The 24,578-nt window shown below is 40.0% G+C and overlaps 1 protein-coding gene across 2 annotated transcripts in view; it reads right to left on the bottom strand.

Moving 5' to 3' along the window:
• fndc3ba (fibronectin type III domain containing 3Ba) overlaps nucleotides 1-24,578 on the bottom strand; it is a 122,915-nt gene that overhangs the window by 24,482 nt on the left and 73,855 nt on the right. For both annotated transcript variants that reach the window (XM_074692057.1, XM_074692058.1), the window contains 10 exons: nucleotides 9,470-9,528; nucleotides 6,594-6,745; nucleotides 6,443-6,502; nucleotides 6,225-6,363; nucleotides 5,793-5,846; nucleotides 5,431-5,555; nucleotides 4,701-4,875; nucleotides 4,225-4,311; nucleotides 2,453-2,588; nucleotides 905-976 (listed from right to left, as the gene is read on the bottom strand). In XM_074692057.1, the coding sequence (XP_074548158.1) occupies nucleotides 905-976; nucleotides 2,453-2,588; nucleotides 4,225-4,311; nucleotides 4,701-4,875; nucleotides 5,431-5,555; nucleotides 5,793-5,846; nucleotides 6,225-6,363; nucleotides 6,443-6,502; nucleotides 6,594-6,745; nucleotides 9,470-9,528 (1,059 nt within the window). The remainder of the gene's footprint in view (nucleotides 1-904; nucleotides 977-2,452; nucleotides 2,589-4,224; nucleotides 4,312-4,700; nucleotides 4,876-5,430; nucleotides 5,556-5,792; nucleotides 5,847-6,224; nucleotides 6,364-6,442; nucleotides 6,503-6,593; nucleotides 6,746-9,469; nucleotides 9,529-24,578) is intronic.

A 24,578-nucleotide genomic window follows, 5' to 3' on the forward strand; every position in this document is an offset into this window, starting at 1 on the left:
TTCCCATAAAATGCACATCAGGTGAGTCAGAGAGGGAATTCCAAGGGAGGTAGAGGAGAGCATCAGCATAGACTGAAAATCATCCGTAACGGCTGCTTTAGAAATCATCTCAGACCAGGATTATATTTGAAATACTCCTCAGTAAGTGTTCACCAACAGCTGTCATGTAACAGATAAAGTACTGCATACCAACTTGCAGCCACATACTCCCAGGTTGAGAGGGTTTAGTCCTTAAAGTGGGTGGCCCTGTCTTAGTTTACTTTACTCATTTCCTCAGAAAGAAAATCTTTAAAAAGAAAAAAAAGACATAACTATAACTAACAGAAAGTCTTTCATTAGGGAATACCTAGGATGTTTATTTTTTTATATCTGAGTTAAAGGTATTGAATTTAAGACATTTTTAGCTTTTAATCTACAAAAACACAATTTAAGCAATTTTAGCTAATTCAGATAATCAAGCAAAGAGGTGATTAACTACACAAGTTATTGATGCCTAATTAGGCTAATCTACTGGGATTGTAAAAACATGTTTTGCTGAGCAGCACGACAAAAACCCAGAAATCCCTTCAGTGCCAAGGAGCTCCTGATCTTTTGTTCTTATCTAACACTCCTCTTTAATAAATATAGACAGAAGAAATTAGTCCTGACTGAAGGAAACCAGAGGACCTTTGGTGTCTTCTGGGGATAACTGTGTGCTAAATTGATGCTAACAAAGAGCGATATTTGTCCGCTGTGCTTCTGAGGTGAATAAGTGAAGGTAATGGATGGAAAGAGAGAGGGAATTACGCAAGTGACAGAGGACAGGTTGTACATTTGGAGATGTTTCTGTATGATGATGGACAAAGAAAACACAATGATGAGCTTAAAGCCTGGCATGGATGAGAGCAGAGTGAGATAGATGTACCTTCAGAGCATCCTTCAGAGATCTCAAGCAGGTATGTGAGAGCCTCTGAGCCACCGTTGTCCTGGGGGGGATCTGTGGGGTGAAATGATTTTAGTACAGCTGAAGAAGATTTAATGCACTGATGCAAAGAATCAGCAACTCATTGAATATCAGGCATGACTGTTTTCTTTTTTTCTCAGTCAAACTGGAATTATTATTCCCACAGATAAATGTAACTCCCTTTTTCTTGTGATTCATCTTTATTGTTGGAAAGCAGCCTCAGATTTTTTTGAGAAATCTGAACCCAAAGTAAATATCAGCACACCACGCTTTTTCACTTTAAAACAGACAAAAGGAAAAGAAGATTGTTTCAGAGCCATCAGTGTCTAATCAGTGATCTGAACAGTGATGGACAGACAGGAAGTAGAGTCTGTGCTGTGTTTACGTCATTTGAGAAAGGACAGGCTGCTCTGACTCCTGCAGCACAGATGGATGATGGCAGACATGATGGCTTTTATGGCTGCTACCTCCGATACATGAAAACCTTCCAGAGGCTGCAGTGTGTCTATAATTTCACAGTTTGTATCAACACATAATGCTTCAAACTTTGGAACAGGGCCCATGAGAGTCACATGGCACCTGAAGTTTCTTTTAATATTCAATGATGGCAATTTACTGCAAGAATGTGACCCATCCTGCTATTAAATCAGAACCTGAGAAAACTACTGTTGTTACATGGGGAAAATAATTGTTTATGTGAATGTATTTTTTTAATGGAAAAAAGAAAGAAAGGAAAAAGAGAAAAAGAAATAATGACAGTAGGAAAGAAAGAAAAAGAAAGAAAGAAAGAAAAAGAAGAAAAGAAAGAAAGACAAGAGTAAAAGAATAAGAAAAGAAGGTAAGAAAGACGAAAGAAACAAATGGAAAAAAGAAAGAAAGTAAGAAGAAAGAAAGAAACAAGAAAAAGAAGAAAAAAACAAAGACGAAAAGAAAAAAGAAAGACGAAAAGAAAAGAGAAAAAAGAAAGAAAGAAAGAAAAAAGAAAAAGAAAGAAAGAAGGAAAGAAAGAAAAAAGTAAAAAAGAAAGAAAGAAAGAACGAACGAAAGAAAGAAAGAAAGAAAGAATGAACAAAAGAAAGAAAGAGAAAAGAAAATAAGAAAGAAAAACAGAAAACAAATCCCCCTTCCCAGTAATGACTATTTACATTGTCTTAACCTACAATACTGTAGCTGAATGAGTCATCTGACTTTATAACACCTTCCATTCATCAAATACTAATTCAAAGAATTGTGAGGCCATGGCTTTCTTGGTTTCAGAGTTAAAACTAATGGATTGAAGCACACAATTTTAGATGTGAAGACTGCAAGTGCTTTTTAAACCTTAAAAGAATAAGATATTTCTCAAGTGGGCAGTGATTAATCAATCAAAACTCTTCATTTCAAGAAAGACTGAGATTCAATTTTGGTGCAATTTTCTGCACAGTGCATGTGCATCTTAAAAGGTGTCTTTTATGAATATTTTCCATCTCTGAGTCAGTGTACCGTGCATGTGCAGGTGTGTCTCCTTACCCCATGTGACTGTGAATCCATAGGGCGTTGTGGCGGTGACACAGGGTGTAGATGGAGGGCCTGGTTTGTCTGGGTTGGTGGTGCAGACCAACACTTCACTTGGACTGCTCTTCCCTTCCACGTTTGATGCTATGAGCTGCAGGGAGGATAATGCACAAAAGGGACGGTTAAAGGAAGGAGGCAAAAGAAAACAGACAAGGGCAAAGGAAGAGGAGGGGGGAGAGGACACTGTTGAATAAGAAAGAGAACACCAATAGTGAAAGAACTGCTCTGATTCATAAAGTCATTATTTTTCTGTGGACTTCATTTCTCTCCACTTTATTCCCCTCATTAAGCCATCTGATGCATCATCTTGCCTTAATGCTCACACCATGTCTGTTTGCGTGTGGACTTTGGGTTCTGAAGCATCTGCCACCTCATCTGACAGTGTTACTGAGGACATGTACACGTGTTCTAGGATATGCCAGGCTTGTGTTTGCCATGATTACACCATAATACTCTCTTTTTGATAACACATGTGTCAGCACACAGGCAAACATGCTTACAGAGATGTACGGTCAGTACATTTTGTTTTACAATGTCCTTGGATTTTGAAGAGCTATCACGGCTTTTAGCGGCGCTCAGCAGTGTTTTCTACAGGCTATATGGGTTGTGGATTGTTGTGTTTCAGTACTGGTTAAATTGCAGCCAATTCACTGTTGGTAAAAGCTTTATTCCAAACTGGAAAGACAGGCTTTGTATTACTGCTGAATTACGCCTGGAAAGGTTGGCATCCTTGAAAAACACATTTCAAATTACAACAGAATGAGGAAATCATCAACTGGGAACCAACATATATGCCTTAAAAGGTTAACTTTATACATTTTAAAATTTGTATGGCACTTCATGATTTTTTATACTGAACTTTACCTTAACATTTTAGTAAAATCCTATTTTAAATATCCAAAAAGCTAATGCTAACCCAGTCGCTTGCAATTTTAGTGTTATAAAAGTTTATCCAAAAACACAACTCTATAAAGTCTAGGGTTCAGAAATCAATAATACTTTTAAGTCATAACAGCAGCCAGATTAATTAAGCTTAGCTTGCCAAAGCTAGCATAGATATAGCTAGCATAATTCACTTCACATGTGATCATTACATCCTTTATCTCACTGAAGCGTTATCTTTTCTAACTCTTTTTGGAATAGAATACAATGGTTGATAATATCATTTTTTATATTCATGGAGTTAATATGAAGCTACAGCAGCTGTTAGCAACAAACTAGCTATAGAGAAACAGCTTGCCATCTATATTGTTACTGTAAAGCTATCGCTAACTTTAGTTTAAATAAGAACAAAGGCAGAAGCAGCTAGCTTCCACTCATTAAAAGGCTTACTCATCTTAAAACCAGCACATCTAAAACCCACTTTATTCAACTTGTTTGATTTCATTCTTGTTACTGTATGATTGAGAAGTAGTAACATGAAAGGTGAAACATCTAAGAGCCAGGGACAATGGGTTTTTGAAGGCCCAGTAGCTGCTTTTGTTTTGAAGCCTAGCTTTAGCATAAAGTCATGAGAGTGGTGTGAGTTTCCTTTTCTTTTTCCAAGTAAGTGGCCATTTCTCTGGTATTAGATACAGTAAAATATATATATACTTGTAATGAATGATTTATTTTTGACGACACAGAAGCCTAAAGCTAAATTGAATACAGAGTAGGTAGAGAGGGCAACATAAATAAAGCTAGCATGCTTAACTTCACAACAAAAGAGCTGTTTTATTGACACTTACCCTGAATTTATACTGTGTGCTCCTCTTCAGGCCTTGTACAGTACAGGTCAAGTTTTCTCCAGTGTACTTTGGATGAAAGTCTGTTCCCTGTGTGTAAAAATGTTGACAGTTATGAAAGCTGACTTTTGTAATATGTGAGCATGAGGAGTATGAGAAGTATGTGAGAGCTAATCCCTGCTTGAAGTGTTTACTTGTGTGTATTCTTGTGTATAATGGGATTTAGTGCTCTGTGGTCTGCTACCTCTCCCCAAACTATTCTGAAATGGTTTTTTTTATTCTGTATTTCCTCTGTAAGTATTGGATTTCCTGGTGTGGCTATCTTATATTCTTCTACAAAAAATTAATTCCCTGGAGCAAATAAAGTTTTCTGGGCTACAAAAATATCTAAAAGTGTATATATGCCTATATACCAGTAAAATTATATCAGAACGTTTCTGTAAAAGTGTTTCTACAAAAGCTGCACGTGTTGTACTCACGCTGTTGTCCTCCTGAATCTCAAGTGTGTATTTTAACTGCTCCTCACTCGGACTGCCTTCAGGGCGCCCCCACTCCAGAGTCACCCAGGACACCCCTGCTCTGACCAGCCGCGGCGCTAGCGGCAGAGCTGGCAGGGTGCCCATGGTGTAAAACACCACCTCTGTGCTGAAGCCACTGTGCAAAACACACATTTCAATTTCAGTCACATTTGAGTTTTAATTCAGTTTTTTTAATTGATTTTTCAAAACAACTTTTGGATAGTGGAAAGGAGACGGTAGGAGGCTGAGGAGGAAAACAATTCTCATGCGTGACGAGAGCTTGGTGAGATAACTGGAACATTTTCATAGTTAAACGTTGCAAACAAAATCAATATTCTTGAGAATGGTGTGTTTGTTCTGATGTATGAGAGACTCAGACGTCTTTGAGTGTGTCCAGAGAGTTAATTCCTCAACAGCTCCCCAGCATAATGACAAAAAGAGAGTAGATGAGAAAAGGAGGGAAAATGAGATGAATGAAGATGACTAAGGTCAGATGCAGAATAATAACTACAGATGGAGAGGTGCTTATGTCTCTGTTTTTCATTATGAGGGGGTAGAAATCATGAAGATGCATATTTGATGGTGGTAATAGTCACAATCGCTACAATATGCATAGCTTTCACTGTGGGTATGAGCTTAGCCCCCAAGAGTACATAACGTAGTAATTAGTTTTCATGATAAGTGAAGGTACCTTGTGCCAATGTCGTTGTGTGCAGCCACTCTGAACGTGTAGCCACAGGCCGGGTAGAGCCGGGTCAGCTTACAGTGTCTCTGGCTCCCAAAGTAACATTCTCTGAAAACACTGTTCTTTTTTCCCTGCAGAGTATGAGGAAAGCAGAGTGAGATAAAATGAAAGGCAACATGAGTCACATTGAAGAGGAAAAAGGATCAAATTGATGAAGGCCAAAAAGCATTAAGGAGACAGAAAGTAGGGCTAACGTTCACGAGTTAAAAAAAAGAAACAGTCTCATTATATCTTTTCTGAGGAGCGGGATGTAATCATGCGTTAACGGGTGAGTGTGATGTGTTTAAAAAGACAGGTGACAGGTTTACCTCATCCCACTCGAGCAGGTAGTTTGTGATTTTGGATCCGTTGTCGCCTGGGGGCTGTGGAGGGGAAGAGACAAGAAAAAGAGACGGATGAAGTGAGGATAAAAGAATCTGACACTGAGACGGACCGAATGCCTGCCGTGTTTTTATGACTGGCCTCATATCCTGTCTGGGTGACTGATGTCAGTCTTTATCAGTGACAGCGTGAGTGGATAAAAATGACTTGTGTGGAAAAGGGTCAGAGAGGGCAGGGGGAGAATCCACTCTGACACCACTGTGAAGCAATTTAAGAAGGCCTCCAGGGGCTGAAGTCAAAGTCGAGGATGAGGGGAAGCTGAGTGGAGGGTGCAGTTTTTAAGCCAGGGATAAGAAAATGAGGCTTCTTGAAAAATTAAATACTAAATCGTGCTAATTCGATGGAAACTGTGTCTGTACCTTCCACTGTAAGGTGAGGGTGCTCTTGGTGCGGTGGGAGAGCTTTGGGGATAAGGGGACATCGGGGACGCTGCAGTGTGTGGTAAATGAGCCGGCCTCTGAACACGAGCCTCGGACCGAGTTGTACATTGCGGACACCCTGAAGAAGACACCAAATTAAAAACAAACCCCCAAAAAGCATGGCAACGTGAAATTTAATGTGTATGAACCATCCTTACCGTACGTGGTAGTCTGTTGCTGGCCTTAGATCTTTCACAAGGTACTCCAATTCTTCTCCACTGAAACACGCACACACCAACAACATCAGGACACAGTACTTTTGGATGTATTTTGGAGTTGTACTCCTTTAGCATGTCTTCTTTTTCTTACCTGTATATTAGGCGATATTTCCCGTCTCGGCCCTTATCCGAAAGAGAGACCTCGAAGGAGCAAGAAACAAGCATCCCGTTTGTGTGCCTGTTCACCAGCCCTGCAGGGGGGGCCCAGGAGAGCCGTGCAGCACGCGCCTGCACATTAGATACCTGTGATACACACAGAGACACATTTATAAGCATTAAATTCACACTAAAACTCTTATTAGACATACAAAAAAGTTCTTCATGCAAAAATTCGTTATATGAAGTTAGCATGTAGACAAGACAAGATATTCCTATTCTACTCTATTCTATATAGACTAGACTATAAAAGCTGCAGGTTTTGCCATAATATGTAATGCTTTTTTCCAGCCATCTGTGTGTGTATCCAACTGTGCATGTGTGTGAATATCACAGGAAGTCAATGTGTCAGACACCATTACCCAGATTACCCTGCTCTTACCGGCTCCGGCTCGTTCATGTCGCATACAGACCACTAAAATTTAAATAACTGCACAGGAAAGAGAGAAAGAAACGTCTGTGCGCCCCTGCATGTGTGCGCATGTTGATGCAGGCTCAATCTGCGGCTCATGGTGGGTGAGCAAATTTAGCATAATTTAGTACAGTCTGCAACAGTTCCAGACGACACCTTCACTGAAAAGGTGATGAATGCCCCCGGAGGGCATCGCAAACCACAACCATGACTCGTTTGTCTCAGAGGAGGACAGGCAGGAATGGACAAATAGACACACGTCTTTTTTATACTGAGGTTTGATTGTGATGATTCAGGTTTAAGGAGAGCATCACTGTGTCCACATGCTAGAGAATATGTTTTACACGATTTAGTCACTTCTTTTTTCTATACCTCTGCTTATGCGTAAACTGGTCTGCTGAACAATGCAACCACAGCCTAACAACAGCAAAGAAGAGTGAAATCAGAAAGTAAACAGTATCCTGTGTCCTGTAAAGTGAACAGCAGCAACATGTGACCAGCCCAGCTACATGAACCAAAGGCTGGAGGTGCTAGCTCTGCTAATGTTAGCCATACTCAATGAACACATTGATGATGTTGTTTACCTGTAGACTTAGTGATGCCCTAACTTTATAGGAGTGTTCCAAGAAATTATGCTAAACCTTGACCGTTTTCTGAGTGAGTTTTTTGGGGAGGTGAGCTGATTAACTGAAATTAAGATTAAACAGAGCCAGAGAGTAAGCATCATCAACAGAGAGGTTAGTAACCGAACAGCAGATCCATAACATTACGTGGGTCTGAACACTTACCCAACTGTGTTCTCCTCCTCCTTTTTCTTTCCTTCTTTCCCTTTTCTGTTTTTTCTTCTTCATCTATTATTTCCTTCATTCCTTTTTTTATTTATTTAATCTTTCCGACTTTAATTCTTTTTTTTTCATATTATTTTTCTTTTTCTTTCTGTCAATCATTCTCTTGTTGGTAACCACTCCATTTATTCAATTTTTCCTTCACTAATTAATTTATTCTTTCTTTCAATTTCTCTGATTTATTATTCCCATCTTCTTCTAAGGGTTATTCCTTTTTTTTTTTTTACTCTTTTATTAATTTCCGTTTTTCTTCCGTTTGTTTCTCCTTAATTTATATTACATTCTCTCTTTCATTTTTTCTTTTTTTAATTTTCTTTATTTTGAATTTTGTCATTTTATTCTTACCCTTTTTCCATTAATTCATTTCTTTCTATTCAATCGCTATTTGTTACATCTACTTTATCTATTGATCCTGATTTTTTGTCTTTCCTCCTTTTCTTTTATGACTTTTTTCTTTTTTTTCCTTTCTCCTTTCATTTTTTATTCTTTCATTTCTACCCTTTCCATCTTTGATTATTTTTACTTTCTTTCATTTTTTCTTTTTTTTCTGTTCTTCTTTCTTTGTATCTCTTCTCTTTAAGTCTCTTTCAGTTCTTTCTTTCTTTCTTTCTTCTCTGTCATCTATGTGAATGACATGCTCACTGTGCTTTGTAAGTTAACCACTTTGTCATTTACAGGATAATTTAGAAGCTGTGAGCCTCTATCAGTCCGTATGACGGTAGCTATGAAGAGTGCGTCACATTGTTAACCGGCTGTTTAACACACAAGCGCTCAGATTGAAGGGCTTGGATGCAATGATCAGTTTAAGAAATGGCTTTTGAATTCAACATCATTTGCAGCACAGTTCTTTTATAATCGCCTGAAAGAATAATGAAGCCAGAACTGTGACCTGCTCTGCACAAACAGATTTATCAGTATTATATCTCACTATGAAATGAGATCTCATCAAACCTTATGTGAATTTTAATGTGGCAAACAGTTTGAAATGAAAACGTATTTCCTGTTCTTTAAACAAGCAGAAAACACTCTGACAATGGAGCTTTGTCCTAATGTGTAACACATCTAAACCAGAGCTCTGCATCCCTTTTAGGCATTGCAGTTACAGGGGGTGTTATTATAACAGAGGATCATTCAGCAGTCAATGATTCAGAGTAGAAATCCTCAATAATTTGTCCTTTTTATTCTCTCTTTCATTCTCTTTTCTTCAAACTGTTATAAATTAGCCTCTTTGTGCCTTATATCCGGCTTATTAAACTCTGCTTCCTCTTTCTCTAATCACCATTTGTTCTCACTGCTTACTGAAACCCCACGCAGAAACTACTCTGAGTGATTTTACTTCACTAAATCAAAGACCACTCTCAAGGAAAGAGGAAGAACTGTTGGTGCTTGAAATGTTTTTCAGATGCTGAGAGATAAATGGATGAGTAGATGCTGCCCTCATGTGGACAGAATGAGAGGAACTTCAACAACGAGGAAAATATGGAAAATACATTCAACACACACCAGCTATGACTGAACCACACAAGTGCTGATTAATGAGTCGTTCATACTAACCTGTGGTTTGTCAATCGTAGACAGCATGTCTTGGACTCGTTTCCCCTCTGAATCATGATCTGAGGACACAGAGAAAAGCAAAATAACCATTAAAAATCAAGTTCAAGGGTTTTTACATCAGCATGCAGGAGAGACTGGCACTGTGAGATCATAAGGAAGGAGATTAGAAGGATATTTCTAAAACATGTGAGGACAAAATCAGAGTTTGTGTGCTTAAATCCTTCTTTGTAGAATGAGGTTTTACCTTTTTGTGTTAATCTTAAACAAACAGAAGGAAAAAATACCAAATCACAGGCTTCACAACAGGCGATTACTTGACTTAAATTCTTGCTGTTTGGTGATGTGCTGTTAAAAGAAACTACCCAAACAACCTTTGAGAAGAAACCCCAATAAAGCAACAAAAATAGCACAAAAACAAGTCTGAATTCAAAAGTGAAAAGAAGGGAAAAAAAGAACCGAGTGTTTATCTACATGTGATGCAACACTTGTTTTCTTCAGCTACAGACAGTTTTATTTCATCAAGTCATGATGAACACAGCCTTGGGGAGAAATAGTAAATTATCTGGAGCTTGAACGGAAGGCATTAGTCACGAGTTCCCGACCTACATGAAATATGACAGGGACTACCCGAAAACTGAGAAAAAAAGAAAAAACAAAACAAAACAAGAAATCATGACTCATACTTCACTGTGACGATCCTGTTCGCAGGAACTCCTGATTACTTTCACAGACACTGCTCCACAGAAATCATTATCCTAATCATTATTGCGTATCATTTGTCCCTACACCTGTGGATAGTTAAGCATAGACAGCCTGACGTCAGCTGTGTTGTTAAATCTGTGCCGTACACTGTTGTGAATCCCATTATACTTTGCACAGAGCCAAATGTATGTAATGACTGTTTTTTTCTACAGTGCTGCTGTCAGTTAGTATTTGCAAAATGAAAAAGACATGATGAAGATTGTTTTCCTTTGAGATATTTTAAGCAGTAAAGTTGTAGTTTAACTTTCATTTTTCCTTAATTTGACAAATAGGCCACATAAGTTTCCTGTGGGGACAATACCATGTATCCTATCATATACCATATCACATCATATTGTATTAAACCCGATCAGTAGCCTTGTATCATAATTGCCTAAAGACATTTAAATTATTATTTATTAACAGTGTTAGACAGAATTTTTGGTCATTCTTCCAAATAAGGCTCAAAGAAGCCTCATAGCAGTATTGCTTTAGTCAAAGAAGTTTAAATAAAATAAATAAGTTAACAACTATAATGTAGGTAATTTGAACACAATATTATGTAGAGTAATACAAATAATTAATATATATCAAAACATGTTTTTTTTCCTTTTCTGAAAACATTGGAGTACGACTTAGGCAATAATGCTAGGTCTAATGATATTGTATGCATATAGTGTTGTTTCATATCCTGTTGTATTGTATTATGTCATATTATATGGTGCCATATGTCATGTTTGATCTTAACTGTTTCCTATCCTGTCATATGACATCACTCTATATAGCATATCCTATTGGAGCATATTGTATGGTGTTATGTCATACCATGTCATGTCATATTGTGTTAAATCCAAACATGTGACACTGTGTTGTGTTGTATCTTGTTGTACTGTATTTTTGTATTGTGCTGTGTAATATGATATTGAGTTGAGTCATTACCATTGAATGTATAATATATGAATGTAGTATCAGTGATGTCACCCATCTGTTTCTGATACAGAGTTTTGAAGCCTATCATTGACAGACGCCATATTGGAAACTCTGACTCAAACTAGCTTCGTCCAAGTTTGGATGAGGCAAAGAGGCGGGCTTTAAGCTTCTTTGCAGATGGCTACGGGCTGCTCACTTGTTAGGAGAGTCAGACCCAGACTGTTTTTTTGAACCAGGCTGTAAACATGAATTAATGCTGTAAAAACTGTCAGAAGAGCTCTCGCTCAGAGCACATCCGCTTGAAACTGCTCTTCGGTTAATCCTAGTTTTATGAATATCTTTTCAACAAGCCTTTTTTTTTTTCTTTTTCTAACATCCGACACAGTACGTCTGGAACGCTCTGAGTTTGGATGTTGGACTTTTCAACTTGAAAAAATTTGACCTCTGAGTTGGTTCCAGGGTACTTTTAGGCTCTATATGATTACATCATGATCTATTGCATCATATCATACTTAACATATAATAACATATTGCATCATGCTGTGTAATAATTTTCATATTGTCCCATTAACCCTGCCACACTTAAAAGAAAATTAAAAGGAATCCCTGGAAAATGGTATAGCTTATTATTAAAGGGTAATTCTGAGGTGAATTCATAATAAGAGTCATATATTACATCAAAAACAAAGGGATTAGACCAAATTGAGTCCAAAAAGGCAATTTCTTTAAGAGACTTAAATGCTAATGGATTTTTTTTTACTATTCAAGTAACATTTTTAGGTCACTTACAATGGATTCTGAGGCAGGAGTACTTCTGATCTACAGACAGACAATCATCTGCTACTTACATCCACATCTACATACACATGTGGTATTTACATATGCATACAAAAACAGCATGTACAGATCCAGTCCAATCATGCAATGTGTCCGAAGGTGATTTATTAGACTCTCAGGGTAATTATGGAGAGGGCAAGTGAAGTGGCATGTGTGTGTGTACACATGTGGAAGTCTTTCCCCCCCGTGTGTGATCCCTGCAGCCAAGGTTTTCCGACCAGAGGAGGTCTGCTTTCTCCATCATGAGTCTGACCACTGTAAATCATGCATGTGTGTGGATGTAAGGAAGAGAGGATGACTCTGTGTGTGTGTGTGTGTGTGTGTGTGTGTGTGTGTGTGTGTGTGTGTGTGTGTGTGTGTGTGTGTGTGTGTGTGTTTGTGGAGGGGGGGATATAAGATGTAACTGAAGTTGTTTGATGTGTGGGGCAAAGGACTGACACACCTGTGCACACACAGAGTTCACTTGTATACAAATCTGTTAGTGTTTGTAACATCAGAGTAGAGCGTGTGATGAATGAGAAGCTGTGTGTGTGTGTGTGTGTGTGTGTGTGTGTGTGTGTGTGTGAGTGGGGGGGTGGGGGTCCCATGGAGGAGAGGGCCTAACTGTGCCTGGAGGTACACTTATGAGTCATGGCAACAGTGATGTCATGGAAGGACAACCTCAACTTGACCCCTCTGCGTGTGTGAGTGTTCGACAGAATAAAATGAGTGAGGCACTGTTTGTGTGTGTGTGTGTGTGTGTGTATCAGGTTACAGTGTGATGGGTGACAGGAGGAGGAAGTCAAGCTGCCGTGCTTGCATGTGTATGTATGTACACGTATGCGTGGGTGGCGCTAAAGTTCAACAGATGAAGCACACGCTCTGTATCACCTCGTCACATCGGTCACTATTTCATTTCTCCTGATCACATGTGTCCCCTTTCATCCACGTTCCTTTTCTAAAGGAATAAAAACAGAGTCAGGCGCACAGCTCCAGACATGAACAGCTCTGTCAGCTCATAGCCTGACCCAGCTTATTCCACCCATTCATCACAGCTGAGTGAAAAAGGAGAATATGACCTGTTAATCGCTGCACGCCTGTAGATACTTGTCTGCTGCAACCAACACAAGGAAAGGTGGAATTCCCTTACAGCATCATTTTAGCTGTCACGTTCAGCAAACAACAGATGTTAATGATCAAACAACACAGACTTAGGATTACATTCTTCTCTGGAAACTTTTGGGAGACACTGGGTTTCTTTTTGGCGTGGTGAAACAGTACAAAGTCAAAGGGGGCTATATTTAGAGGCTTTGATAAAGATTTTGTTGCTTCGGTTGTTGTTAAAAACTACAACATCTCTGTCAAAAAGACTATAAAACACAAGATGTTTGAGTTGATCTTCAAAGCCACCTGCTATTAGGGATTGGTACCTTTCACATTGGAAGCGATACAGTACAGGGCAATCGGTATTCCTATTTTCAGTACTTTTGTGTATCATTATTTTGCAGTGATCAGAAGTACAGGCATCATTGTTTGAATGTTTCCAATTAAGTCCATTTATTGCATATGACAGCCGAGCTGCAGCAGTACAGTTCTGCTCCCTGTTGGTCAAAATAATGAAACCACAGCGCTCTGATGGCATTTAAAATTTAATTTGTCTCAAACAAAATGAAAATATCACTAGATGTACTGTCCCAGCGCTACCACAAAGCTAAGCCTGCAGGTGTAGGTAGTACGACTGATATTAGCATGCAACATAACAAAAGTCAACAGGTGGTGATGTGGAGCACACAAATGACCAGAAATGGGAATAAAACAAAATTAGACTTAACTACAGCCCTTGCTAACCCCATGCCTCTGCGTAGAAACTTACAAACCTGTATAATATTTTGATAAAACAGTATAATGCTGTTTTAAGCAATGCATTCTGGGAATATTAACACCTGCCTATGCTCCCATTGGTCAAATTCTTCTAATACATAGGTTGCTAGGCACCGCCCTGTTGGCTATAGCTGCCTTTTGCAGCAGCTCTCTCTTCTTTGTCCTTTTCTTGTATTTTTTTCGTATCTTTTTCGTTTTTTTTTTGGAGTGGATTACTTTGTATGGCTCATTTGTTGGTCATGGACACCAAACTTTTTGTGGCTTCAGCGAATTTTCCCTACTTTTTCTCCTGTGTTTGTCTGGAGATCCTATATGTAACCATGGCTGCATTGTTCACATGGGAACTCAGCTGTTAGCAGCCTGTAGCATGCCAATGCTAACTGGTGCAAGGCCTGATGTTTTCCCACAAGGTGAGGAGGAGGAGGTAAGTAGGACGTGCTGGTTTTCAGGTGTGAGCTAAGAAGGCTGATAAAGTCTGAATCAAAGTAACCTTGTTTCACAATCAGGATTTTTATGAGAAACACTGGCTACATGAATTGAAATTTACCAATTTTACTGATTTATTGTCCAATAGTAATTTACAGGCTACAGCTGAGGATCATGGGAAATTTGTGAGGTTATGAAACCATTGCACCATCATTCAGGAGCATACACAGATGTCACATCAGAAGCTTTCTGTTTATCTGTTTTCTGTTTTAGTGTTAGCTAGCCAACAGATACCTATAAAGCAGGGCTTCCCAAATTATTTTCAGTAAAGGACCAAAACTAAATATTGCTGATAGTAAAATACTGAAAACATAGCACCTGCAGTGAACTACAACACTTTTAAATAAAAAAAATATTTAAGTAGTAAATGTACAGCAGACCACTTTTAATTGTTTTTCATGTGTTGGTGAAGACAGACCAGGCTGCACGGACTACTCAGCATCAATGCACCACCTGTCGCCAACTTTCCATTCAGCAGAGCCTTGGAGCCCTTTCTTGAAGAAAACTTAAGTGTTCTCAGCCAGGCTGCAAACTGTATATAATGATTGTGTTAAATAAATAATAAATAAATAAATAAATAGTTTAAAATAAAAAATTGTACAATTATTTCAGATTTAAGGACTGGAGACAAGGCTCGTATTAAAAAATCACATTTTGCTCTGTTTGTCCCCAAGTGCGCCTGTAGACAAAGGAAGAAGTTTGAAAAATGCAAATTGGACAGTGGAGTTTGGAATGGAATGTATGATGTCATAATGCTTCCATTCAACGCATTGTGACATCATGAGCCTTCATCTTCACTTCTTAACTATCAGAGAACTCAGAACCTCAGTTCAGTTTATGCCAGAGAGCCAGAGAGAGTGGATCGTCCAGATAAATTGCCATTTCAAGAAACTGTCAACATGTTCAGGAACATTTTTAGAAGCTCACGAAACAGGGCTCTGCGCACACAGGTCATGGAGCTCACTGCCCAGCTTCAGGTGGCTCATGGGAAAATTGCCAGCCAGGAGGTCGAAGTAATGGGCCTGAACACCAAGCTTCATGGGGCCCAAGAAAAGATCTCCACCCAGGAGAACCAGCTTATAGAGCTCAACAACAAGCTTCATGGGGCCCAAGAAAAAATCTCTAGCCAGGAGGTTGAGGTAATGGAGCTGGACAAAAAGCTTCAGATGGCCCAAGAAAAAATCTCGAGCCAGGAGAATCGAGTAATGGAGCTCAACACTGAGCTTCAGATGGCCCGAGAAAAGGCATCTAGTCAGGAGGTTAAGGTCATGGAGCTCAACACTGAGCTACAGGTGGCCAAAAACCATGTTTCCCGTCAGCAGGAGGAGATCTCAGGTCTTCAAGCACAGCTCCAGTCAACTGATGGCCAAATTAAAGAGAAAGACCACAGGATTAATCAGCTCACCGTTTGTTATGAAGCTGAGCAGGGGGATTATTACACCCTCTTCAACCAGGTGGAGTATCTCACCATACAGCTGGAAAAAGCTCACAACTTGACACAGCATTTGAAGGAGCAGAAGCTGGCAGAACAAGAAGGGTGCGCTCAGGTGCTGGAAGAGAACCACCAGCTTAGAGGACGAGTCAAGGCTCTGATGAACCAGAACGAAAGGATGGAAAACGACCACTATCAGGAGATGCTCGAGGCTGTGGATGAGATCAGGAGACTGAGGAATGAACAGGAGAACCTCATAGAGCATAAAAGTTTCCTGGTACAGAATGAAGAGGAGGACATCCAGCTTCTGCTACAAGAAATGTCAGAGAGAAGCCAGAGGGAGATAGCGGACAATAAATCAGCCCTCCATCAACAGTCCTCAACTTGTGCTAGAGAAGGACACAGTCAGCCCTGCTGTGGAGGAAGACCTGACCCTCAGCCTAAACCTGGGGTCCAAGGCCCTCCGCAGGGGGAAGAAGACAGCTCTGTACCAGCGACACCGGCACCAACAGACATGACCGGCAAAAAGAAGAAGAAGAAAAAGAGGACGTGGAGCTGTGAGAAGATTCTTTCTGGTGAGGGAGGAGGACAATGAAAAACACCTGACACACCAGAGAAGTTCTCCCCAAACAACAACAACCGGGAGATAGAACAACAATTATGTCAACAATTATGTGCTGCAGCAAGGGACAGGTGTTAGCACAGTTGTCATGCAGAAATAAAAGTTGCTAGTTCCAATCCCTGGTTGGGCAGGAGCCTTTCTTAATGTGTGGTGATTGTTCTTTCACCCCGTACATTGGCGCAGGGTTTACCCTGGGGACTCTGGTTTTCCCACAGCCAAACTAAGACACCAAGTGGCATCAAGTCATCCAATTAAATGAAAAAAAAAATTAATGATATGTGTTTCTATGACTGTTTAAAAAAAGATACAATGAATAAAATGTTAAACTGTATACAGCTTTAGTGTCACTGATGGCATTGTTAAGTTGTGAAGGGAAAAATTAAATTCCTTCAGAAAAAAAAAGGTTCACAAAAGATTTAATAAAAAACTGACTTATTTAAAAATTAAATTGACTTTGTATCCCTTGCATTTTAAAAGTTACAGGGTTAAAGGGTTAAAGGAAAGAAAATGTGCAGCAAACAGGAAAAAATAAAGCCTAATTAATTTTGAATTTCTTAACAATGTCAACTTAGTGAATGTGAATTGTGGCTTAAGCTTGCAGAGCTTGCACCATGTGTCATCAGTTCAAATAATGGCCTCCGCTGTTTACACTGCATGTCTGTTGAATGAGACACATCTTTCAAACAACTTTATCTCCAACTTCCAGATCAAAACACTTCCTAACTTTACACTCCAAGACATCATCTGTCACTTGTGTTTGTTCATATACGATTACCACCAACCTAGTGTCAGCAGGTGTACTACAGCTTTGTTATAACTTATTTGATAGAACTTATGAATGACATTTTCACATATTATTGTGATTCTGGTGCCAAATGTGAGGGGTTGCACGGGTTTAATCTAGACATACATGAATTGATTGGTGCTGGTTTCCTTTAATTTTGGGGGATCGGTGATCGGTGATGCTGATTGGCCCATCCTTACATATGAAACTGATCTTATGTACCTCCGGGAAGGTCTAACAGCCAGCCATTGTTGCTTTTTGCTCTGAAACCTAAAACTCAGAACACTTTAATTGTTGTTTAAGTTAAAACATAAAGACTTCATGGGTTTCACAGGTATTGTTCAATGAATTTCAATAAATAAGACTGGAACATTGAAGGTTTATGCTGTCGGTTATACAAAATCAAAAATTAAAATTACTATCGGTCCAAATCAGTATTGGCAGGGGAGGCTTTTTAAGGATCGGTGATCCGTGATTGCCAGAAAATTGAAAATGCTCAGTGCACCCTGAGTTTAACCCCTATTCAGTAGACTGATGCAGCTTTGTCTAAATTAATTATGATTTAAAAAATGAACTCATACAAAGTAGGGATGCACCAATCCAACTTTTCTGGTTTTGGATACCGATACCGATGCCTGGGCTTTGGGTATCAGTCCATATCGATACTGATCCAATACCAGTGTTAAATAATAACCTGCATGCCCTACTGAAGGATAAGACTGGTAATGTTTTGGGTAAAAGGCAAAAAATGAGTAGATGGAAAAACAGAAGTAAATATTTTTCGAAACTAAAGAATATTCAAATGTTTAGCACTATTTTGGTAAAAACAAAGCTTCAGAAATGTACAGAAGTCCTATTCAAATGTAAACTTTTATACTCTGTAGACAGGTAATGCAGCAATAAAGTGCATCAAAGGTAACATTTTAAATCAAGTAGTCAAGAGCCCCGGTGAAAAAAGGCATGGAGCTGTTTGCCTGAATCAGCACTATTGATCGGCCCCTTTCCCACCGATACAGATCCAGCTTTGAGGGGCACCGATACACCAATACCCAATACCAGGATCGGTATCAGTTCATCCCTAATGCAAAGCCAGAATAACATAAGCTAATGTGTCGGTTTCCAAACTTAGTTACAATTCTTTCATTGTGGTTAATTACACACACACACATACACAAAGACAGATAGATAGATATACTGTATATCGTCAAAGTTTAACTGAGTATTACCTCAGTAATCAGAATTCAATATCTAAGTGCTAGTCAGCCCCAAGTGTCCCCATCTGTTACGTCCTGTATAAAGACTCTATGATAAGCTAAGGAGCCTTTACTTCATGAGACTTATGGAGATATATGTGTGTATCAATCTTCCTGTAAGTGCAACAGTGCAACCAAGCTTGACTATGAACTTGAAAAAACTGAACTTTACTTGTAACGTTATGCAACCCCACAGAACCCAAACAAATCTACCCCCTAACCCCAGACAGACTAATATTTCAGCGCTATGAAAAACCGTTGGCTAACCCTTTAACGGTGACAGAAGTAAAAGATTTATTCGATATTTCAGTAGACCTGTAATAAAGTTTGAAAAACACTCCTGCTTTACCTCAGCACTGAGTGTTTTGACTCGCTGTGGTTGTTAAGTCCAGCTGCTTTAGCATTTAATAAAGAGAACGACCACAAGAAGTGGATGCTGACGACTGAAGCAGAAATTGAATCTCTTCCCAGTGTAACTTCAGATACACACACACACACACACACACACACACACACACACACACACACACACACACACACACACACACACACACACACACACACACACACACACACACACACAAATAGTCAGTCCTCTGTCCTCACAGTCCCTCACCTCCTCCTTCTCTGTTTATGTGCTGCCCACGCACCCGTACTTCCTCTCCTCGTCTGACCTCACATCCTGTCTGAGTCTCAACGCCTGTGTTTGATTACTGAGGACAGCCAGACGGAGCAAGGGAGCGCAACGGACAGCAGGAAAAGAAGAGGAATGAGGAATTGAGTAAAGGAGGGGGGGGGGCAAGCAGTAGCAGGGTGAGCCAAGAACAGGCGAGAGGGGGATTTAGAGGAAGAGAGGGAGACAGTGAAGGACAGACTGCTGTGAGAGGGAGGACAGGCAAGTAGAGTCTGGGTAAGAGATTAGGTACGAAAACACAAGGAAATTGAGAGACAAAGAGCGAGCCAGGGATCAACAGAGAGGAGGAGAAAAGGAAAGATGAAAGGAGGAAGGCAGGAGAAGGCTTAGGAGTATGTGAGGCAAGGATTACACAAACTTTTGTGACATCATCAGGAGGCTCAAAGCAGATGCACACCGCTGATCTCAATGCAGTAGTAGTTTTGTGCTACTTACTTCAAAGTCAAGGCTGGCTTTCCACTGATAAAGTTTCTTGTGATGGTTTACCAATACTGAAAGTTTACAGACAGGTACCAGTTTTAACCTCTCAGAGTTTTTTGGCTGGTTACCCGTTTTGTACAAAGTTAGAGACGAAGACTACATTTCCCATAAGCCCCTTCACAACATGTGTGCATTTGTTGTGGAAGCAATTTAAAGGAAGACATTTTTTTAAAACTACTTCCAAGACGACTTCTTTTTGCAGAAAGCACACTGATGAGGACATTTTGAACTGTCACGGCTCTGTTGCCATGTGTGCTCCCGATAAGTGTGTACACACTTGAACTGTTTTATCCAATATTAAAGAGGAGGGAACTGTGCTTTTTCTTTTAGGTTTCAGTCTGTTCAACTGCCACTTCTGCAGTAGCTTTACATGATTTAAAACTCAATAAACCCCTATTTCCCACACTGGTGTTTTAGAAATTCCTTTATTTTAGCTTTGATTTAAAACATTTTAGACACTGTCTCTTTAAGGCTCACCACTCCACAAACCCCTCTTCCCTGTGATTGGCCAGCCCTCTGTAAGCCTGTTGGGGAAAGAGCTATGGGCACACCTTGGTGTTTGAGGCCTGCTTGTTTAACGTGCCACGAACTAGTTGGAGAACCTTATGCCATTAAAACACTTCCCCATGATTTTTTTTAAGATCTTGTTGAGATCTGGCTTTCCTTTTCTTTTCTTTTTTATTTAATAGAAGAGACCTTTTTGAGCAGTTGAAAAACAGATTCAGGGACTACTACTACATACAAAGCTGTTTGAAAATCTGTACATGTTGAATATGGACACATTGCATTTTAGCTGCTGTCTCTTTAAGGCTCCCCACTCCAAAAACACCCCTTCCCTCTGATTGGCCAACAGTCCTTCAACAGAATTCGTTTCCCATTTTGCTGATACTGCTCTAGTACTATCAGTGAATAGATCGCATTTATATGTGTATTGTATAAAAAACAAACTTTTCCTGCTTGCTGAAGACAGTAATTTTATGGTTTTGAGGAAAAACTGACCTAAAAATGAAGAGAATTCAGCATTAATAACCATAAATTAACTATAAGTATCATTAATTTGTTGCTAGGCGCCGCCCTGTTGGCTATGGCTGTCGCAGCAGCTCTCTTCTTTGTCATTTTCTTGTATTTTTTTTCATTGTTTACATGTGAACTTGGCTGTTGGCAACGTGTAGCATATCAATGCTAACTGGTGCAAGGCCTGATGTTTCCACACAAGATGAAGAGAAGGAGGTGAGGACGACGTGTGAGCTCAGGTGTGAGCTAAGAATTGACGACATGGACCTGTCCTTCCATCCATTGTTATTGGGAACGTAAGATCTATCTCCAATAAGATGTTCAAGCTAGCTGTGCTAACCCAGCAACAGAGGGAATACCAGAAGGCAGAGTAGCATCGTGTTATTCACAGACATGGCTAATGGCGCTAACATCAGACACCAACACCATGTTGGAAGAGCTTTACCTGCTGTGAGCAGACAGGATCCAGGAGACGGAGACTGAACAGACTGCTGAAGAAGCTCAGTCCTGGACCCTGTGGAGGTGGAGGCTGGCTGAACTGGATAATGATGAACAAGCTGTCAGCATTGATTTTCTTATGGACCTTTTTGCACTTTCTACACACTTTCTTACTTTTGTTTTCTTGATTGCTGCTGTGACTTCAATTTCGTTGTACTTTTTACAATGACATAGTTCAATTCTATTAAAAATATCTTGTAGGTAATAACCTCATTTTACTAGATTGTAAAGTCACTTAAAACTCCTTACTGTGCCTTTAACGGCTACACGTTTTGGTCAAGTGTTCCTATCAGTTATCATGTTCTTGTCTGCACACAACATTATTTTAAGCTTTGTTACCTCAAATCAAAGTTCTATTTTTGGGTCGCAGTCGACATCTCTTCAATCATAGTTATCTTCAAAGGCACCACCTTTGATTTTTCATCAAAGAAAGCAATGTTTTCAAACAAAGTTGTCCATCCTTTGAACTTTTGACTCAACCAAAGGAGTTGTTTGCCTGTGCCAGTCCTTGAGGCTCTTTGAAGTCAATTTAAATTTCCAAAATATGAAAACAAATAACTTTTATCGTTTAAAACCTTGAACACTTGCAACATCATCTTCACATCGCCACTGGAAAAAGAAGCAGCATAAATTCATCACTTTGAAACAGATTCAGAAGATTCTAGCTCTACTTTACTTTATTCTCTGTTTTCTAGTTCTTCTCTCAGCTCTACCTCAAACATATGGGCATGTTTACAAGAATGTCTTAAATGTCTGACTCCCACTCACTTTAAAATTAGTGGTGTCACTGGCAAATAAAGCTACAATACAACTGAGTCACTTTGACAGTGAGGAGGTTGCATTCTTCCCGCGTGACGGCCTGTGGCTCTGAGACGCAGCCTGTCTGCAACCGGGACAAAAAAAGACCTTTAAGGCTCGGAGAAAAAAATGCAAAAAATGTGGCAACGGCCGCTCACTCAGCCCCCGCTGCACACACAGAGACACATACCGAGCCACAGGCTATGTGTTTCTGTGTGTGTGTGTGTAAGTGTGTGTCACCCTCTGGGAACAGTGTGAGATACGATAGCCATCTCAAGAAGCCTCTAATCAGGGAGAACAAAGCAAAAGTTACGGACGCTCAGCTGGGAGGAAAAGGGAGGTGGGGAGGCAGAGGTGTGGAGATGAGAGGAAGAGACGGAGGGGACAGAGGGGAGAAGAGAGGAGGGATGTGGAGGTAGAGAGGGGCACAGACCTTGGATTCCACACTGTTATCATCTGCTGCATAGTGAGCATTCCATCTGCTCAACAGCTGGGCTCTACACACACACATACACACACACACACACACAAAGAGGCAGAGGAGTCGTTGGGACATGCCTGAAATTGTGGTTGTCATGGTGAAGGTTTGGTTCTCATGGTCAGCCCTGGTCGTTTATAAAGGGGGATTAGACGGGGAGACACAGACGAAGAGACTGGCACAGGAAAGAAGAGGAGAACAGTAAACAGGGCGAGGATGGGAAAGGGAAAGACACAGACCTTGACTCTTGGTTTGATGGCATGGTTATCCTGCAGAAAGCTGATAATCATTTTAACTTAAAGAAAAAGTTTTCACAGCTTAATTTCTGCTGATGAACTGTCTTTTTTCCATTTCTTTTATTTCTTTTTGCTTCAGAAACAATTTCTGCCTCCTTGTGCCCAAAACACTGAACTCCAAACACTTCAACTTGCTTTCTTCAGCCCCCTACCAAAACCTGATTTCTCTCAATTGCAGGGTTTCATGTTTGCACGTAAACCTAGACAGGCACAGAGAAACCCTGTCCACTGCAGCCCTCAGCAGAGAGAAGAGCATCTCAACTCGCCAAGCGACACAAAAACTCTCTCCACTTTTCCAAGAAGGGCCCAGACGTGTGCGCACGTGAGTTTATGTAAGTGTGTACGTGCGGTGCAACAGCACAGCGACCTGGCCAGGCAGTGAGGGATTATGGGGGGATGAGTTTTCTCAGAACCCTGACCCCATCCGACCCTGCTCAGCCAGAGAAGTCTTGAGAGAGTGATCGCAGAGACTGGCAGACGGAAGGGGAGACGAGTTCACAGATGGAGATGGCAGAGGCAGAAAGAGAGGGACGCATGTAGAGGGAGCAAAAAGGCAAACAAGGATTACATAAAAAACCTGAGCTGACTGGCACAGGGAGGTTTTTCAGAGTGCTTCACGACCACCCATCTAGATAAACCAGGTTTTTTCTGTGCCTATAGATTAGTAAGAGAAATCCATCCTCTTGGCCAACATGTGAAATCACAAAAATGTTGGTGTTTTTAAACTTTCTTTTCTTAATTGATGATCAGTAAAAACAATCTTGCTCAAATCGACCGCTCTAACTCTGACCACATTTCAAGTGATCAACACTGCAAATCTGGAAGTATCAAGCATCAAATTTAGGAGTTTAAAATGATATACTCTGTACAATAGTAGTAGAATAGTGATTGACGTCCTGGTATTTACCTCAAAGAGGGGTATTAAGCTTTCTTTTGGGCTTTACTCTATTATAGACAAAATAATATTTTTTTCTTTTGAGAGTCTAATCACTTCTTGACTCTACCTCCTGACATATTTACAGTCCCTGGAAAAATACACAAGAACATCAGCTGTCAATCATCGTGAAACGTGACGTTAAACCTCGTTTTAACCTGTTATAACTAATGAAAATGAAACTTAAGAAAAAAGAGAACTTGAATACAAGGCAGCCAAATAGTAACTTCAAATCACCACAACAATCAGATGTGAGAAACATTTCTACGAGGTCTACTAATTTTTTTAAATTTGACCACAGCCCATTTGAAATGACTGGAGAGCTGGATTTTTTGACCTATACTGCAGCCAGCCACCAGGGGGAGCAGTTTTTGTGGTGACCTCACTTCAACCCCAGCAAGATGACGTCCATTATTTTTTACAGTCTATGGTTTTAGCTGCTGTCTCTTCCTGCTCCACAAACTCCTTCCCTCTGATTGGCCTGCCTTTTTAGGCATTTTTGCAAGTCTTGTGAAACTCTCGTGAGGATCTCATGTTAGTTTCAAAACAGATTGATTTGAGTGACTTCCAGAGAAATTCAGAGATCTCTATGACATGTAGAGATGTTTACAAATCTGCACACATACAGAATGACTATTACCTAAAACAGTGAAACAAGAAACGATCTAACATGAAGTCATGTCAATCCAAAGAATTTCGCACCAAAGGCAACAATGTGCAAATGAAACAGCAGAATAAATGCATAGATACCTACAACCAACTTTACAACAGACTAAAAAAATAAACTGTAGTTTTCAGCTTTAACCACAGGATGCCTGATTATCAGCTGCTTCAGTCAAATTCAATGTTTGATCCCGCCACAGGACCTTAAAATATTACGTAACCCAGCTGTGGCTCATACAGAGCAGTCATTTACTGTAGTTTGATAGTGAAGCAAGTTTATCTCTTGTATCACAAGGTTCATTCAGCTGG

The sequence above is a fragment of the Halichoeres trimaculatus genome, unplaced genomic scaffold, assembly GCF_033239565.1.
Source record: "Halichoeres trimaculatus isolate MK-OKI-2021-1 unplaced genomic scaffold, fHalTri1.1 fHalTri1_scaffold_17, whole genome shotgun sequence".
NCBI lineage: Eukaryota > Metazoa > Chordata > Actinopteri > Labriformes > Labridae > Halichoeres > Halichoeres trimaculatus.